Source organism: Rattus norvegicus, chromosome 7, assembly GCF_036323735.1.
Source record: "Rattus norvegicus strain BN/NHsdMcwi chromosome 7, GRCr8, whole genome shotgun sequence".
Taxonomy (NCBI): Eukaryota; Metazoa; Chordata; class Mammalia; order Rodentia; family Muridae; genus Rattus; species Rattus norvegicus.
Genome location: NC_086025.1, coordinates 113,983,966 through 114,003,029, shown reverse-complemented (window position 1 = coordinate 114,003,029; position 19,064 = coordinate 113,983,966). Strand labels below are relative to the sequence as shown.

Genomic DNA, 19,064 nt, shown 5'->3' with positions numbered 1-19,064 from the left:
AACTGGTTCCCCGCCGCCCCCTTTTCTGTTCTCCCCTGTTAATATTTCTTACTTATTTAGGTTCTTCTTGAAATTTATACTTAACAAGAGGACTATCCGCGCATTATTGACTGCATTCCCACCGAGGTCTCAGTGGTTTGTGTGCAATGTTTTCCCATAAAGCACTAAACAAAAGACTCAGATCAGAAACCATTTGCAGGGCTGTCGCGTTAAAAGCATTGGTTCTAGATGGCTGAGGGGTGGGGAGAAATAAAAAAAAAAAACCAAAACAAATGAAAAGTATTCTTCGTTACCGATTGATCAATTAGGCTGCTTCTCATTCAAAACCATGAAAAGGCAGGAGTGACAGTGGTGCAGTCAAGAAAGGCAAACAAGCATTGATAACACCGGGTTCGTCTAACACACTTATTTTTAGTTCTCTTTAGAAAATTACACTTGAGAGCTTTCCCTAATAGCAATTTAAGGAGCAGATAGTCACAGCCTTGGAACCCACTTGCAATGCTAATGAGGGCTCAGACCAAACCCTGGCTGGGGAGGCTTTGGCTGGCTAAAACTGTGCTTTTTCTGAAGTCACAGATTGACTTAGGCAAGGCCTGAGTGGCCTAGGTAACCAGCGGGGGCATTCCTACCCACAGCAGACATCCATCGCCCTGCAAGGAAGCCCAGTGTGGCCTTTAGGAATTGGACAAGGCTTATATTCCAGTGTTTTAGTGGTCAAATCTTTTACCATACAGGAATGTGAAAAAAAACGAGGACTCCTCCCTCCCGACACTATCAAAATCCCATGTTCTGCTGCCCTGAGGCTTTGAGGTCTCATCACTTCTCTCTTGAATTAGTCTTTCCTACTTCCTGTCCCTGCCTTCTGAGTCTCCTCTCTTCTTGCCCAACCCTTCCATGTTCTTGGATGGTTCCAAGAGATGTAAATGTAACAACTATACAAATCTACACTTTACAGAATGCTGTTCTGATTCGGAAGATCAAAACCTGCAATGTGTTTGGGTGGCCACGTTAGATTTTCAACTTCAACCCTGGTATACGCAGCCCTGCCTGTTTGCTGATTTTTCCATCCATCTCCTTCCACATGCCAGCCTTTACAGAGAATGTTCTGGAATGAGACTCCTTGAGGTCAAACTCTGGCCCTACTGTGAGTGACCTTCTGCGAGGTACTCTGGCCTCTTTGCACCTTAATTTTCTTAGGTGTGAAAGGGATGACATCGCCGGAGCTTTCTTGGCTACGCCAGGGGAAGTAAACAGTTTAATGCCTGCCAAGCCTTAGACACATGAGATCCTGAGGTGGAGTTTACAAGCGAAAGGGGAGAAAGAGAAACAGATAGGCCACGAGGCAGTAACAGCAACAGCACCAACAACGCACTGTTTTGGAAACGTGTATAAATTATTCAATCCTCAGACAACCCCACCTGCCTCCTCATCTCCTCTCTCTCTCTCTCTCTCTCTCTCTCTCTCTCTCTCTCTCTCTCTCTCTCCCTCCCTCCCTCCCTCCCTCCTTTGCAGCTCAAGAAACAAAAAAACGGCGAGGACTGGGTTTTGTTCAGTTCACTCAGCAAAATGGTGGGCTGGGCTCGCATTTAGGCTGTCTGGCTCCACGGCAAGTATTCAGCCCGGGTGACTTATTATTACTACTGCCATGTGAACTTGTGCACTCAACAGATAAATACAGCTGCTGTCACTAGTGGTGACCGAGCATGTCTTATGCATCTTCAGAGTATATTAAAAATAGATATGCGCACCGATGGAATATTGATTTAGGCAAAGACGAGGATCTAAAGTCATGAGATGGGAGCAGTTGGAAATAGATGCTAGCACAGTGCCGCCCCCTCCAATTACTTGTTAATTGTAATTGTATAAGTACCCTTATAAGTGAGAGAGAGAGAGAGAGAGAGAGAGAGAGAGAGAGAGAGAGGAAGAGAGAGAGGAAGAGAGAGAGAGAGAGATCTCCAGAGCAAAATCAACGCCTGGAGCCAGACCAAACTTGGCATCTCGGCTGGTGGAACAAACCAGAACGGTCGCGCCTCCTGATTCTGTGCAATATGGAGCACCCGGGTGGCACCTTATGAAGAATGTTCCATCAGAATCTCAACATGAGCCGGTAAAGATGCTTGCTGCCAAGCCTGACAGCCTGCAGTTGATTCCCAAATCCCACATGGAGAAGTCAAGTTACCTCTGATTTCCACATGCGTGCTGTCACCCACGTGTCCGCACCCATGCTCGCATGGCAGATGAAGAAATGTAAACTCCAATCTCAGTACGCTTTTAGTTCTAACGTGGGGTTTACTCGACAAACAAGAGGCAGGGTGACAGGTTAGCCACGGAGCAACGACTGATTCAAAACGGGGGGGTGGGGGCATTTTTGCAAGATCGCTGGCCTAACCTTGGGGAAAAAAATTCCAGCATTGACTAGAGAAATATAAGGATTAGATTCTGTTTTTTTTTTTTAAAGTTTTTTTTTTAAAAAGTAATGGTCTGGGTGACAGTTGGAGGCAATGGGGAAGATTAGTATGGACTAGCTATTAAACAGTAGGTATTAAGGACGCCTACCTTCGTAGGCACAGTGATGGCGTCGTGGTTATGTAAGAGAATGTTCTTGTTCTTGGGTGTGAACTGAATTATTCAGGAGCAAACTGTCATTCATCTGCAACTTACGGAACACTCAGAGAGAAATGCAGCAGACAGAGCGAGCGTGAGGGAGGTTATATTTGTAAAGCGGAGTGGGGCACGCTTAGCGTTTCAACTCTCCGCTACCTTTGTACATTGTTTTTTCATAGAGTCTTGCTATGTAGCTGTCTAGCTGGCCTGGCGGTCTTGAGATCGCACCAATCCTGGCCTCTGCCTCCCAAGTGCTGGGATTGCAGGCATGGGCCTCCAGGCCCTGCTTAAATCTGTACGTAAACTCACTTTCTTCATGAGATGCATGCTTAACATCTTCGAAGAGCAAAGATGGTCTCTATCGTTGTGGATCCTGCTGTAGTTTTATTAAATTCTCTAAAACTCTGGACTGTGCTCGTATACCTAAAAAGAAAACGACTTTAAAACGTTATTTACTGAATTCTTATTGGCTCGAGTCTCTTGGAACCCATTGTGAACTTGGTTAGAGACCTTGGCGCCCAAGTGCAAGTATTGGCACAAAGCAGTTGCTCAATAAATGTTAGTGAAATGTCTGTTGAACGGAGCTGTGATTTCCTGAAAATTCTCCAATGCTATAAAAATATAACAATGAAGAAAACAGGCAGATGCACATGGAATTGAGGTGCCTCTTTGTATGGAGATGTGCGGAGTGAAGACTTCAGTTGTACAACACGAGGCTCACCTACCCTACCCTTTGGTTCAATAACTACACTGTGACTACCCTTGAACTTTTAAAAATATTTGCTTACTATGATTTTATATTATTTATTCTTTACGTGTGCATCATATGCTACGGCATGGATGCTATGTCAGAGAACACCTTGTAGGGCTTGCTTCTTTCTTTCTTTCTTTCTTTCTTTCTTTCTTTCTTTCTTTCTTTCTTTCTTCCGTGTGTGTCCCAGGGACTGAACTCACGGTGTTGGATTTGCATCTTTCCTTACCGAACTACCTGGCTGCCCCACTTCAACAGGGTTTGAGCTTGCTTCACGGCAGCTCCAAGATTCTGCCTCTTGGATTGACCCGGCGGCAACTGTTGCTCAGTAAAGAAACCCCGATGGAATCGCGCTTAATGACATATTTGTGAACAATTATAGACTTTTTTAGAGCCAGGAAGAGGGGCACACTTTGCTCAAGTTCAGGCCTGAGCTCTTTAAGCTGCCAACACCAGCAGGTGCTGTTCTTTGGGAATTAACAGACATGGAAATCACTGGGAATCAACAGACCCATGGAAATCACTGGGAATCAACAGACCCATGGAAATCACTGGCAGCTCTTCCAGAAGGCAGTGGTTCCAAAAGAGCAGGCTCTGGGCAGCAAGAGAGACGCGTTTGGTACAAGAGATGGGAAGGAAAATGGTTAAGATTTAGAGAAATAATAATACTCCCATCATGAGTTTTCACAGTGCCTTTCCCTAAGGTACATGGTATTTATGTTAACTCTTGTATTCTTACAGTGTCCCTATGAGGCAGGTATAAAACAACTGAAGGTCTAAGACATGGAAGCTACTATTAGAAGCAAAGGCATTTCTTCATATTGAATAGATCGGTCACCTCTTTCCCCTCAGCTTCAGTAAAGTCATTTTTAAAAAGACAAAAGCCATTACAATTTAGGGAGAATAAGATTACAGTTTACTATGTGGGAGACTCTCTGAGTTGAGTTTAATAGGGCATTTTCTTCAGTGATGTGGGGCTACCTCCTTTTACAAAACACAAAACACAAAAAAATCTCAAAAAGGGGATAAGTCAGAAGTTTTTAGAACTTGGCATTGAAATATACTACTTGCAGGAGGAGCTCTGTGAGTTCGAGGCCAGCCTGCTCTACAGAGTGAGAGCGAGTTCCAGGACAGCCAGGGCTACACAGAGAAACCCTGTCTTGGGGGTGGGGGTGGGGTGGGAAGACGCTACTTAAAAGTGGCTGCTTTTTCAAGAGGACCTCTCTAACATTATACTATGAATATCAAACTTTGTAGGTCATGTTGAGTCACTCACTAGAAGAGACCAAATTAAACCAAACGTTCTTTCTGAAACCAAAAATGAAGATGGGACCGGATAACAAAGTAACAGTTTATAATAAACGTGCCCATACGCAAGACTCTTCCACTGACGTTTCTCGGCTGCCGACAACGTGTGCTTATAACTGCTTTATCCCTGTGGTGCTTTAGGTGCCAAGTAGCCCCCTTTAATTTGCCTCTGGGTGTGCACTTCTGATGACATACGAATTGGTACATATGCCGGATTAACAAGGCTGCCTTTGAGGTGAGTGGATGCGGTCATGGTTAAGTTAGTGAAAACCTGGTCTTTGAGTTCGTTCCTTCCTCGTGTCCTGAAGCAGATGGGAACAGGAGCAGAGACGAGAGACGGCCTTAAAGACGCCGCATAACTATTAATAAAGAGACAAAGATAGACAACACCCTCTCCTCATACCTTCCCGCGTGAAGTTTCCTCTTATTAAAGGCACCCAAACCAGTGTTCTTAAAGACAGCAAATGCCACCAGAACTAGCAGTTTGAGTTGGTGAAGAAATTGAGCAAGAGAGAGAGAGCTCCTGGCCTCAGAGTTCTATTCACGGATGCTCAAACCCCTGCTGCTACCTCCTGCTCCTCAACCTCACTATTGAAGAGAGATCTCTGGGACCTCAACCTCCAAAGTCTTTTCCAGAGACGGCTCTGAAGCCAGTTAGTGGAAAGGCTGTTTTTCTTTTCTGTGAGTCGAGTAAAGACCAAGTTTTCTCTAGTTCATTTGACAGAAGTTGAATCCAATCCCCGCTAACGTAAGTCAGCGAGATGAGAAACCTAGACGGTTGAGCTGAAGTTTAGAAAAACCAGTAGGGCCAGCTTTCATTAGATTTGGCTTATAGAGAGCAGAATCTTTAAAGCGCTCAAGGTTTCCAGAGGGTGTGCACCCACGGTGCATGACATACCTTTGGGAAGCGAAGAGCCTGAGTTGAGTGTGTATCTCGGCTTTGACAACGAGTTATTAGGTTCGTCTTTTGCCGGTGGGAAGATGCACTCAAATGTCAAGTTTACCGCGCCGCCTCAGCCTACAGGTCTGTCTTGAGCTGGCTTCTGAGCACCACACGGAAGCAGGGCACAAGCCCCAGATCCATCAATACAGCTTCCTCCTCCCTGCCTCTTGCTCTCCCTCCAAGCTACCCCCAGCCCGTCTGCAGTCTGCAGGCAAACCACACAGGAACTAGCAGACACCCTGCTGCGCAGAGCTGGGCGTGAGCCTTAGATTGTGTGGTTTTGTTTTCTTGCTGCTAGAGTCGAACCAAAATGCAGGAGGTTCACCGAAACATGCATGGTCCTTTATGTTTCAGTTTTAACAAAACCCGCCTGCCCTCAACGCTCGCATTTGCATAAGAAAACTTCTGATTTTGGATATGGTCCAAGAGGCTACTGGCCTCAAGAAAAAAAAAAAAAACCTGTCTTCACATCCCTCCATCCAGAGAAACGCAAAGGCATCTGGGAAAAAGTTAAAGTCTCCCTGATCAATTTATGATTAGTTAAAATCTCAGAGAAGTCGCTTGCTCAGTGTCTCCAGCCTATTTACCTAACTCTTAGCTTGTGATACAAATCTTGACCCAAGAGAGAAGGAAGAAAAGGGGTGGGAGACTCTCTAAGCCAGGAGTTGGGTTAGGGACGCACACTGAGTTAACAAGCGGATGAGGCAGGGGTTCTAAGTCCAGGTTTGCCACCGTCATGTGCGAGGGTCTTTTCTTGGACCTGTGTGGACTTCACATTCTCTTGAGCAAGCTGGACCCAAGGTTCTCTGACAATTTAAGACTCATCATCTCCCTCAACTTCCCTAGTTCTCACCTTCACATTTCTTACTCGCCCTGCCCCCATACCACCTGCAGCCTGTTCAAGCCTGTGTCTTCCTTTCTCTTTGTTCTTGTATCTTTTGCACAAAAAGGAGGCATATTTCAACTGGCTAAGCAAGGCCTTTAGAGTTTGGAGGGGGGACCCAGGGTGAAGAGGGACATTTTGGGATGCCACTGGCTTTAATCTTGGGATAGATTTCTCTATTTGATTCAATTTGAAGTTCTGAAATCCTGACTTAATCTTCATTCCTGCTTTCTGTGGTGGCTTCTCATTGCTTCTTTAAATGATTTCTAAAATCTATTTTATTTTATTTTTAGTGTTTTTGAGATAAGAATTTCTTGGAACTTGCTCTGTAGACCAGGCTGGCCTCACTTGCACTTGCACTACCTTGGAGTGCTGGGATTAAAGGCCTGTGGCACCACCACTGGCCTTGAAGATTTATATTTAAAAAACCCCCTTCTCATTATAATCCCTCACTTTTTTTTCTTTTTTGAGACACGTTATCTTATGTACTACATAGCCCAGGCTATGCCTAGAACTCTCCGACTTCGAGCTGCAGCCTGAAGATTTGGGTCCAGCCGACTCAAGTGCTGGGTTATAGACGTGTACCACCATGCCTGCTTGATTATGCATTTTAGTTGAAACAGCAAAGAAGAAGTCTGGTATAGAGTTGGCACGTTCCCTTGGTCATAGTAGCTGCTCAGTAAACATTCATCAAATGGGCTAGAGGAAGTAATCTGCAGCCCCAACTCCTTGGTAATGGGATGTTTAACGATTTTCATCTTAATTACACATGTGCACATGTGTAGGCGCATGCATAGGAATGCAATGCCCATGGAGACCAGAAGAGTGCTAGGGCTCCTAAAGCCAGGGTAACAGACCAGAGTGAGCAGCTCGACATGAGTCATTTCCTCACCTTCTTTTCTTATTAATAAAAGTCTGTACAAATTTCTTAAAGCTAAGTTGCATGTGAACTGGATAACCACTGTTTTCACATTACAAAGAATTTAAAAAAATAAGGCATCTCAGTAACACTGGCTTCAGGGTCCCACCTTTGTGATCTAAGGACCCTCTTGGGTCCCATCCTTACATTAAACAGCTCCACTGCCAAGTCCCAGGGCTCTGAGAGCCCCTGGCCAGCGTGTCTTTCAGTGGTGCTTCCCAAGTCAGCGGCACAGAACAGTTAAACATGACTCCCTCAGCTCGCAAGGCTGGGGTGTGGGCAGGAAGGGGAAATGGCAAATGGTTCTATCCAGAACCTCTTAGAGGGGTTTCACCAGGTACCTTAATATGAAATACCTCCCCTTCTGAGTCAAGGACAGAGTGCAGAGCAAGTGCTGACTGACCGAGGGCTTGATAGGCAACACAGAGTCAGGGATAAAGCCATCTCCGTGGTTTACTTCACGTCAGCTCTGTGACTGAAGGAGGACAAAGTCACTGCATAGGAATAAAGTCCCTACTGTAAGGACATCTGCATTTCAGCCTTTGCTGTCAGGGGATACATAGAAAAACAGTGAGTAATTGGGAGAACACAGGATGTGTGAAATCCCACTTATCCTCAATGGAGAACGTTTCTTTAAAAACCACACTTGCTTAAAAAAAAAAAAAGATCCAGCAATTCCTTTTGAAGTTCATAACAGAACTTATGTGCAATCAAGCTTAATTTCATTTTAGAGTAAAATATATACTTCGGACTCAATAGAGTGCATTCAGATGTTTGATCACTCAATAAAGTTCAGACACTTTCTCCACGTTTGTCTCTAGGGACAGGCTAGGAATGTTCTAGGGAACATGGTGCAGCCCTTACCTTGCTGAATCCCACGTTCGGGTAGAGAAGAAGCAATACCACAAGTTGAGGAAGTCAGCCTGGTGGATATCTGGGGTAATAAGGACTCAGTTACAAAGTCTTAGGATGAGAATGAACTCTCCACAGAGAGTGAGGCAGAGAAGCAGGTTCAGAGGTCAAAGAGGACAGAGCATCAGACAGAGCCCTGTCTGCAAAGCCTCAGAGACTTTATTCTGAGCGAGCTGAGAGCCAGTGGAAGACTCCGAATCTAGAGTAATGTGAGTTGACTTGAGGTTTAAATTTCACAAGGATCCTCCCTGACTGTTGTGTAAGCTGTCCTCTGAGTATAATAGCCGTTGCCATCTGAGACAGAGCAGCTGTGACCATGTGCACTCACGTGCGCATGCACGCATGCAGTTCTCAAACCCTGGCTTACTGGCCTTTCTTTCTTCATAGCATTCCTGAGGGGCAGGGGATGGCCCTTAGGCTGAGATTCCAGCTATTCCTTCCTGCACCCTTCCCCACTCCAGCGGCAGGTAACTCTGTGCCAGCAGTAAGTGGTCTCAGTCGGGGAGTGTTAGTCAAAGGTGGGGATGAAACTCCACCTACCTATGGGGAAGTCACTGTGGTGTTGTGGGGTGATCATGTTCCTGACAGTAACCCCTCACTTATGCTCTTACAGTCAACCAAATGAACTCATCGGTTCATTAAGTTCAACTTGAGCAGAACTCACTTTGGTGTGCTTGTGGGTCCCTGTGTGGGGTAGAAGACATTCGTTTATGTTTCTCCGGGAAAATGTCATACAACAAACCCTATACTGTAAGGCAGTCCTCAACCTTCCTAATGCTGGGACCCTTCAATACGGTTCCTCATGTTGAGGTGACCCCAACCTTAAAAGTATTTCGTTGTTACTTCATAGTTGTTATTTTTCGGCTGTTAGGGATTGTAATGTGAATATATTTGGAGATAGAGGTTTGCCAAAGGGGTTATGACCCACAGGTTCAGAACTACTGTTGTCTGGGAACTGGATGAGAAGCTTGGCTGCTGCCCAGGCTGTTACTCTAACAGTTCAGGCAGGAGCCAGTGGTGGCCAGGACAGTGAAGTGGCAGGGAACGGCTGGACTCTATACACAGAGGGTGATCATGAAGTATAACCAGTCCCAACACTCAGGAGCCCAAGGCAGTAGGACTGACACGAATTCAAGCCCAGTCTAAGCTACATTGTGAGTTCTAGGTCAGCCTGGGTTCTAGTGTGAGACCCTCTCTGGAGGCAGAGGCAGGCAGATTTCTGTCAGTTCAAGGTCAGCCTGGAAACATTATTGTATCATCTACTGGAGCATAGCACGGAGAGCCCATTTATGGTAGCCATCTTGTATCTCAAAAGGAATCTGATGATTATGATGTAAAGTAAAAGTCAAGCATCCAGGAGGACTCTGGGGCTCACAGCCTGAGAAACTGGAACAAGGCAGTGTCACTGAGACAGGAGACGCTGTGAGGGAGCCTGAGTGGAGGAAAGGACGCACCGATTTTGAAATGTTAGTGAGACATCCTAAGAGGGAGGTCAGAGCCCCTAATAGACACATGTGAAGAGACCTAGGCAGCCAATGAGACCTTGAGAGTTGTGGGTGTAGAGGGGTTCAAAGCTGGGAAACTAACTAAACACTTACCTCCTGGGGCATGAAGCTAGCTGGAAAAGAAACCATTTGGAGAAAGGACGCCTTTAAATTGGAGAGCTAGTTGCAGTGGGCTTACTGGGGTCAGAGGAATTCTAGAAGCTAAGCAGAGTAAAATCCATTGACTTAAAAATCTCCCAGTTTAGAAAATTAAAACAATCAATCAATCAAACAAACAAACAAACAAACAAACAAAGCAATAACAAAACCCACCCCGCCAAGCAATTCATTATCAAAGAACATTTGTACTGGGTCGGGGGTGTGCTACAGTATTGCAACTAAGTTGTGACACCCCCAAATGGAGGGAAACAGTTTTAAAGGGTCCCCCTTGCCTAATATTACATAGGGGAGCCTAATTTCAACAGTGTGGGCCCACTCCCACTTCTGCTAAAGCTAAGTAACCATTGGCTGAGGTCAGGCTGTGAGCCCCAGAGTCCTCCTGGGACTCAGCCATTGGCCTCTCCGTCCTTATGGGGGGGCTGCAGTCTTTGGGTGTGCCTCATCTATTTCCAACGGCCTCACCAGTCACTTTCTGTGTGCCAACCTCCTCAAGGCTTCCAGAGTTGGCTGCAGACTTTCTCCCCGTCCCACTTCTCACCACTAGCCCTGCTCCTAGTAGTCCTCAACTCGCAGGATCCCCGTACGAAACACGTCCAAACCAGAATTTATCTCCTTTTCCTGTTAAGCCATCTCAGAACATCATCTGCCTAATCTTGATGAACAACAGACATTTACTGTCACCCCAGAAAGAAACCGGACAGACTCCTCCTTTTCTCTCATTCCTACATGGTTTTGAGTCAAGCCCAGGGACTTTAATGTCAGCACAATTGGAATGCAATGTACACCACGCCCCTTACAGCTGTTCTCCTTTAGATGGAGGAAACAGGCTCAGACTTCAGCGGATGCTTGACACGCCAGTGCACCACACCCTTTATGAAGTATGGTTTTTCCTGAATATGCATATCGATGTGTCCATGATACCGTTCCGCCTGGACATTAGGCATGGTAAGAGGTGACTAACGGTGAAGAACAGCCGTAATATACTCCAGGACATGATACATGGAGGGTAGGCATACCTTGTTTAATCTTAGCACTCAGGAGACCGGCAGGGGGATCTCTATAAGTTTGGGACCAGTCTGGTGGTGTTCACAGCAGAGTTCCAGGTCAGCCTGAGCTCCATAGTGGAACTATCTCAAAAAGCAAAACAAAACAAGGGGCTGGGGAGAGGCCCCAACAGTTAGGAGACCTTGTTCTTCACGCAGAGGACCCGGGCTTGGTTCGTAGCACCCACTTGGTGGCTCCCAAGCATCTGGAACTCCAGCTACAGGGGATTCAATCCCTTCTTCTGATCTCCTTGGGCTCCAGACACACTTGGGAGCATAAGACGTACATGCAGGGAGAGCGCTTAAAAGTATCTTACCGTAGTGTGTTCACCTTTTAAAATACAGTTTCTGCTTGGTGGCAGGAAATAAGGGCAGCAGGCATTGTGAAGTAATCTTAGGCTACCATAAAGGGGAGCAGGCACTGTAAACTAGACGTAAGCTACTGGAGTAGGTTATTAAGCAAAGTACAGCCACGACTCAACAATCCACCCGATAGCTGTTAAGTGGCTAGTGGAGAGACAATATATACAACACACCTGCATTGGAAAAGGGGGTATTTGGGGGTCCTACATGGAATGAAGTGGGGGTGTTCAGAGCATTTTGCATTGGATTCAGACTTTATGACTTTTTAAAAATATTATTCACTTAGTACTTCTGGGTTATAGTTGACTGTGAGTAACTGAAACTGAATTTGAGGCTGTGGTGAAGTGGGTACTTCTGCATTTCTGTCTCAGGATCTTGTTCACACATTCCCAGAATTACCTCAGCATTCTGTCCTCTGAGGTCTTCTGAGCATATGCAAAAATTTCCCTCTAGAAGAGAAAATGGAATTGTTTTTTTTTTTAAATTGCAAATCTCTGGCCTCCCGGTACAGCAGGTAGCATGGTGACTGGAAATATCAATGAGACCCAAAGTCAAGGGTGGGAGATCATCTTTAGACATGGGGAACGAGGACAGAATTGGTCACCAGCCACTAGGGTTGAGGGTCTAGTTAAATCACTTGCTCATTGGCTATCCTAAACAATCCTTACAACACCCTTGTGTTCCTACAAGCTTACCTCCTCCAGGAACTCTTTGATCCCACCGTACTCTATGGCTGCCTTTACCCTGCAACTTTTTATGCGGGTGACTTTGATCAGACTACAATTTCCTTGCATTCTCATGGTTTAACATGGCACCTAGCATATGGCAGATTCTTAAGGCTACAGAATGAATGCAGTTCTTCCATATGTAAAATAGGATGATAATGATCAATTTTAGCAGATCTTTGAAATGTACATTAGAATGTATGTGAATGATAACTCAACATATAAATTACTTGTTTGTTCCCTCACTACCTCGTGGAATAAAATCTAAAGATCTTAGACTGACAGTCGAGGCCCCAGACAATCTGACCTCCAGGCTGCTCTTTTCATTTTGCTTCTGGCTATGCCTTCATTATATCATCTCCAGTTAAGCAATATTTCAAACACACCAACCTTTTCCATACATCTCATGATTTCATATTTTACTTCCCTATCGACAGACACATCAGTATCAATAACATCGACGCTGTGGAGGATAAAAACGATCAACCCTTAATTTCTACTACAGAGTATTCTCCTACCCTCTCCATCTTTCCACCCTGGTCAAGATTTCATTCAGTTACCAGAGTGTTTTAAAACACATACTGCCAATGTCCACAGGGAGGAGGCTCTTTGGGATTTGTCTTTCCTCTGTCATTTTATCTCCTCCACTGTTGTTCACTAATGGCTTTTTTTCTACAGTCACAGCCACTAGAGGACTTGTAGTTTCACTGAGATAATAGGAGTCCTCTGCTTTTGTGCCTTTATACATGATATGTCCTTTGTCTCTGATGTCCTCCTCTTCTTTGTCTACCCCGTGAACTTCCTGTCATCCTTTGAGATTTAATTCAGATGTAAAGTGTTCTGTGAAATCTGCCCTTAAATACTCCTTGGCAGAATTAGATGCTCTCTCCTCTCTCATTATGCAATACATATCTTGTCACAATCTTCTATGACTACGCCTGTCACCTCCACTAACCTGTAAACTCTTGCAGCACAGGGCTATGCTTTAGTTCTGGGTCCTTCCTGCTGGGTACAAAGGCTGTGCTCACTGCTGATGGGCTGAATATATCAAAGAGTAGCCTTCGGTGAGACCTGGAGCTGTCCTCGAAGCTACTGCGTCGCTGACCATTAGACTCACTGCTTTCCACCTCTAGGCTATTAGTTGCTTCAAGCTCCGAGGTGGCAGTCGTGCCTTGTAGGATGGCGTTTCTGGTCCATTACAATTACAACAGGAACACATACTGTAAAAAAAGAAATCTAGAAAGCAATATTAGAACAGTGCCACTGGCTGAGACTGTATAACAAGGACTTTTGCCTTCCATCTGTTTGATCCTTTCCGTACAGGTCAAGCAAACCTGCATAGAGGCCCTGCAAGTGGCGCGCACTAGGGGGCCGGAAGTTAGGAACCGGAAGCAAAGAAGCCGAAGCAAGGAAGCGGAAGTTGGCAAACGGCATGGCGCTTGGGTTTCTTTGAGGAGGCCGAAGAACCTGAGGGTTTGATTTTGATGGGGAAGAGATCCCCAGGTAGGTGACTAGAAGGGCCCAACGGGTAGTAACCTCTAGTGTGGAGGTGGTGGAGGTAGGGAAGCCAGCTGCCTTCCCGACTAACTTTTCTGTTGCCACCATTCAGCCTAGGCACAGAACAGGTAGGCCTCCAGTCCCTGAGGCTGAAGCTACCAGATGGCATGCGGCTCCTCCCTCCTTCCAGAAGTTTCTTCAGTGAAGTTCCCCATCTGGGGAAACTGTGTTCATTCTTGTACAGTCATCAGTATGGGTCTCTTGTGTGACTCAGTGACCGGCTTACTATTCCAAACTCCCTGTTGAAAAATGAAAAAGGTGCCTGGAAAGACCCTGTCTAGCGGAAGTTGACGCTCTCAGTCTTTACCCTCCGTTTTTCAGAATTCTCTCCAAATCCCTTGTCTTTTTTCCTTGCCACTGCCCTATACGGTGTACTTTATGCTGTAGATGGGGAAACTAAGGCACAGAGATGACATTAATTAGGGACTGGACCTCAAATCCCTGCGGTTGATCTTAAATGCACTGAGGTGACACCTGTCAAGAACACAGCCATCCCCTTGTCGGTTGCGGGTAGGGTGGGAGCTATGCCCTGTGCACCTGTTTCCCTTATCCCCTCCTTCTCTAGGGTGGAGGTTACCATGTAATAAGCTTTGGGAAAATCGCTGAAGGCAGAAATGGCTCAAAAAAGTTTCCTGGCCTCTTTCTTTTTTTTTTCTTTCTTTTCTTTCTTTTTTTCGGAGCTGGGGACCGAACCCAGGGCCTTGCGCTTGCTAGGCAAGCGCTCTACCACTGAACTAAATCCCCTGGCCTCTTTCAGTGTAGAATTCTCTCCATCCAAACCATAAGTCCTTTCAGTGCCACGGTATTCTCTGTAATGGCTTGACTAACACAGTCTTGGCCAGAACTTGTTTCCTCCTAAGCCAAACTCAAGTCTGTAATCAGAACCCAAAGAAACGAGAACTCTGTTTTCCTCCCAGCACTCTCTCACATGTTGTATTTCCAGAGATACCTGTGGGCACTCGTTTTCTTGGATGTTAGTGTTAATATTGCCCCAAGTCTGGATAGTTTTTCTAGGTTTTGTTTTGTGTTTGTATTTAATTTTTTTTTCTTTCTTTTTTTCGGAGCTGGGGACTGAACCCAGGGCCTTTCGGTTGCTAGGCAAGTGCTCTACCACTGAGCCAAATCCCCAGCCCTGTATTTAATTTTTTAAAATTATTTTTCCATGTATTTAGTGTATGTGGACATCTGTGCACCTCATGAGCACAGTTCCTGCCGAGGCCAGAGGGGGTGTCAGATCCCTTGGAACTGGAGTTACAGATAATAGTATTAGCTACCATGAAGGTGCTGGGAATAGAGCCCTAGAAGAGCACTGGAAGAGCAGTCAGTACTCTTAATCACCAAGCCATCTCTCTAACCCTCCCCTCTGGTTCTTCAATACTTTATTTTCAATTACGAAATCTGAAGTTTCGAAGACCAGTTTCCTCTTTTAACTTAGTAGTGAAATCTGAACCGAAATGAGGTCATATATAACCTTTATGCCAAATATCTGCAAACTTTATTGCAAATATGTTGGTAGGGCCTGATGCTCAAAGCATCCCTACCCCTTGCTGTGTGTTCTGTAATGTATGGAACAGGCATTGCAGTGCTTCTCAAAGGAACAGCAAAACTTCCGTTCAACTGGCGTCAAGGAAACTGTGGGATTGTGGACCACTAGTTTAACATCATCTGATAAATGCTTTCCTGTCTCAATTCTGGTAAAATGACAGGGAAGGAACAGTGTTGGGGAAGTGGGCAGAGCCAAGGAGAGACGTAAGAGAAAACTAAGAGACTTTTTCCAGGGTGCACGTGCACGCGAACACAGAAAGAAAACAAGATTCAGTTTCATCAGAAATATTTAATCAAGAAAGTTCCTTGACTAAGCAGAAAGTTTTTGGCCGTAGGAAACACGATTTACATTCCTTCACAATGCTGTATCAATGGTTCTTGAGAGATATTTGATTGCTTTGAAAATATTTGCTCAAATTCTAAACTTTTACATACATGACCACTATAGGAACGGGATTTTTTCTGTCGTATTTGACACTGAAAGCTGTAGGATCCTCTCCAGGTTTCCCACAGTAGACTCATTAGTCATTTGGTTATCCTGTTCTCTCATGTCATGAGCTCCCACCATGACTAGGTTGGTCCTTGCAGGTAGGATTTCAGTGGTAAGTAAGACAGTAGGTCAAGGTCTCTGCCCCTTTGAGAGCTTCTAGTCTGATGTTATTTGCCATGATCAAACAATGTGTAGTTAAGAACATATTATTTTAAATGTCATAAAAGAAATATAAGTGCCAAAAAAGAGATCAATTGGGTGTTGAAAAGAGTATTATGGGATGACCTTTATAGTGGGATAAGAGTTCAGGGGGCTGATGAATCTGAGACATGAATTGCCCTTCCCCCTCTTATTTCTCAGTGTGACAGTGACACAGGTAGCCAGACAACGGAGAGTCAAGTGTGGAACTTGCTTCCTTGCCACCAGTCTTGTCTGAGATGCCATATAGTCACAAGGGCAATAATGACAGGGGCACATTCTGAGACAGGCACTGTTAGGTGGAAACAGACATAGAATATATATTTACCCAATCTCAGATGGGTGTGATGTCACCAGGTGATGTAATTTTGTGTGACTACAGTCATGTGTGACATCCTTGCCTGAAGCATCTGTGCAGCACATGACTGTGTAATTACAACCTCCAGGTTACCTGGGGGTGTAAGGAAACAGCATTTCTCTATAGTTGAGTGTCTAAACATAATAAGCTCACAATATTCACAACTAACACCAGTCACTGGATTCTTTATGGTAGAATGGTAGCTCATTTTGTGTGTGTGTGTGTGTGTGTGTGTGTTCATGACACTCTGAGTGATCAAGTGATTTAATTTACCTAGACTTCTCTCTTTGTGGCATTTGTACCAGTTGAGAGAGTGTTTAGTTTTGGCATGGTATTAGGCACATCCATTTTAAAATACTGTTTTGGGTTAGAAGACTCTTAATTTTTTTTTTCAGAAAATGGAAACTTTAAGAAACCATTTCAAAAATTTGAGGATGCAGTTTAGAGAACACAGGAAAACTGAATGATAAGTGTGGTTTTTCCAAAATATAGCTAGATAGCTATAAAAACAAAAGGCTTTTTGACAACTGTTCAATTCCAGCAAGTTATAATTCTAAGGCAGTTTTTAAAAAAAAAATAGATTTGTGAAGACATAGATCAATATTTGTTATTCTAGGCTGGTGTTACAGTGCAGCTCTGCACTGAATGAGTTTGGTAGAGGGGAGAGAAAGGACAGTAGAAATTGAAAATTTTAATAGCATACTGAACCATTATAAATCAGGTTTTCACTGCAGGAGGAAGTCAGACAAAATGCTCATATTCAGGGTGCAAACGAGGCAACCAGAATGTCACAGAAACACACTTTCCTTTTTCTTCACAGGATATGGTCTCTTTCTGAGAAATCTTAATCAAATTGATTATATTTTCTGTCTCATTTATTTGAGAGTACATTGGGTTTTAATCAAAAGGTGGAGGGGCTGAGGGTTAATGATCTCCTGTTTTTTGAAAGGTGATAGTTCGTTTAACCATGCATCTGAAAATTATGTTTTCCTTTGACACACAAATTAATCAGGCATGAGCTAGGAGCCAAGGAGACCAAGAAAACAAAACTAAAAATACAGAACAGTCGTTATGAGTTTGATTTTTTTCTCTTGGATGTGTGCAGCTTTGATAGCAAAATCTGACTATAGTTCATCTAGGCTCCGTTGGGTCTGAATGTTCATCAGGGCTTGAAATCAATTTGGCACAGTGCCTTGGTCCCTGTCGGAGGTGAATCACCAGAGAAATTACAAACTAAGTGACTCACTTTCCTGCAGAGTAATGAAAAAGAGGAAGGGACAGTTTCATGTAAATTAGAAACTGATAATTCTCGAGCATCTTTTCGAATTCTTGGGGTTGAGTACCCGTTTAAGTTGAATGTGTTTTCATATTAACCTAAATGATTCCTCTTCTATGTATCTGGGAGGCTGTCAGATTCATGTAAATCACTCCAGGCCTTAGGAAGTTCCTCATGCCATATTATTTGTAAATACCACTTTGATCCTGTTGAATGTTAAAAACCACACCCTTTTCCCCTGAAATCGAGAAAAGAAAGTCATCGAAGCTTTCCCTCTAGTTTGCTAGGCTAAAATGCTGGCTTTGGGTACCACATTAGCTGTAATCCAAGGAGGTAGATAGAATATTTGTCTTAATGCCAGCTCCCTAGATGACAAGAGAGCAGCATCTACTCAGGTTTGATGAGAGTGCCCTGTGGCTCCGCAGACAACGTGGTTGCGGGCATGAAGAGGTCCTCATACTCAGTTTTCACCACAGTTCAAATTGTTTTCAGGACATAGCGTTTGTATAATGGCAGCATATGTTAAGAAAGATGTCAGAGTACCAATTCCCCCGAAATACTAACCTGTCTCTTCTGTGTGTCAGCCTTTAAATTTGCTGAGGGGCTTGAGCGATATCTTTTGCAGAAACCTCTAGGAGCAGACCGACTGACTACCTATGTTCCTTTGGATAACAGAGGTCAATCTTGTGAGGGATTTTCCCGTGCTCATCCTAAACACACCTATATAGAGTCCTCTCCTCCCTCTGGCTGCTGAAGTAACAGGCTGTCTTGGAAGCTAAATCTGGATTTTTTTTTCTTCAGACTAACTTGGTCTTCTGTAGACATTTTTTTAAAAGAGGAACTTACACATTTTTCGTACTTTCCTTGCAGGAAATCGATACTGTACCATGTGGAGATGAATCATTTGTGTTTGAGAGCTGCAGAACCTGGGACAGATCTGTCAGGCGCTCTGTAAAACCAGTCACTCCTGACCCATCGCTTTCACCCCCCTCACCTTCAGACTCACTCTAGCTATGTCATTCAGGAGGCAAGTGAAGAACTTTGTGAAAAATTACTCAGAGGCTGAAAAAAAAGTCAGGGAAGCAACTTCCAATGACCCCTGGGGCCCCTCTAGCTCCCTGATGTTAGCTATCAGTGACATGACTTTCAATGCGGCCTCCCTCTCGGAGATCATGCACATGCTGTGGCAGCGACTCAGCGACCATGGGAAGAACTGGCGCCACGTGTACAAATCCCTCGCCCTGATGGACTACCTCATCAAGAACGGCTCCAGGAAAGTTATTCAGTATTGCAGAGAGGGCGTCTGTAACCTTCAAATGCTAAAGGATTTTCAACACGTAGATGAAGCTGGCAAAGACCAAGGTAACAGTTTGTAAAAATTAGACAGGGTGCCCGTAAAGACAGACGTGCAGAGCAGTGCTTCAGACCTTCAACAGGAACAAGGTGGTCCTTGATTTTGAGAGTGTCTTGTTATGTAGCCTAGGCTGTCCTGAGCTTGCCCTCCAGCCCCAACCTCCCACACACT

At 44.6% G+C, this 19,064-nt stretch overlaps 2 protein-coding genes across 5 annotated transcripts in view; one reads left to right on the top strand and one right to left on the bottom strand.

The window, feature by feature from the left end:
* Grap2 (GRB2-related adaptor protein 2) overlaps positions 1 to 5,674 on the bottom strand; it is a 73,718-nt gene extending 68,044 nt beyond the window's left edge. The window contains exon 1 of the mRNA NM_001034944.1: positions 5,562 to 5,674. The gene's annotated coding sequence lies outside the window, so the exon portion shown is untranslated. The remainder of the gene's footprint in view (positions 1 to 5,561) is intronic.
* Positions 5,675 to 13,059: 7,385 nt separating this feature from the next.
* The window catches only part of Enthd1 (ENTH domain containing 1), a 114,953-nt gene continuing 108,948 nt past the window's right edge, over positions 13,060 to 19,064 (top strand). For 3 of the 4 annotated variants that reach the window (XM_063264270.1, XM_063264269.1, XM_063264272.1), the window contains exons 1-3: positions 13,060 to 13,179; positions 13,439 to 13,618; positions 18,410 to 18,901. In XM_063264270.1, coding sequence (XP_063120340.1) covers positions 18,553 to 18,901 — 349 coding nt within the window. In that variant the 5' untranslated portion in view covers positions 13,060 to 13,179; positions 13,439 to 13,618; positions 18,410 to 18,552. Of the gene's footprint in view, positions 13,180 to 13,438; positions 13,619 to 18,409; positions 18,902 to 19,064 lie in introns of those variants that run through there. The other variant, NM_001135913.1, reaches the window with a different exon arrangement.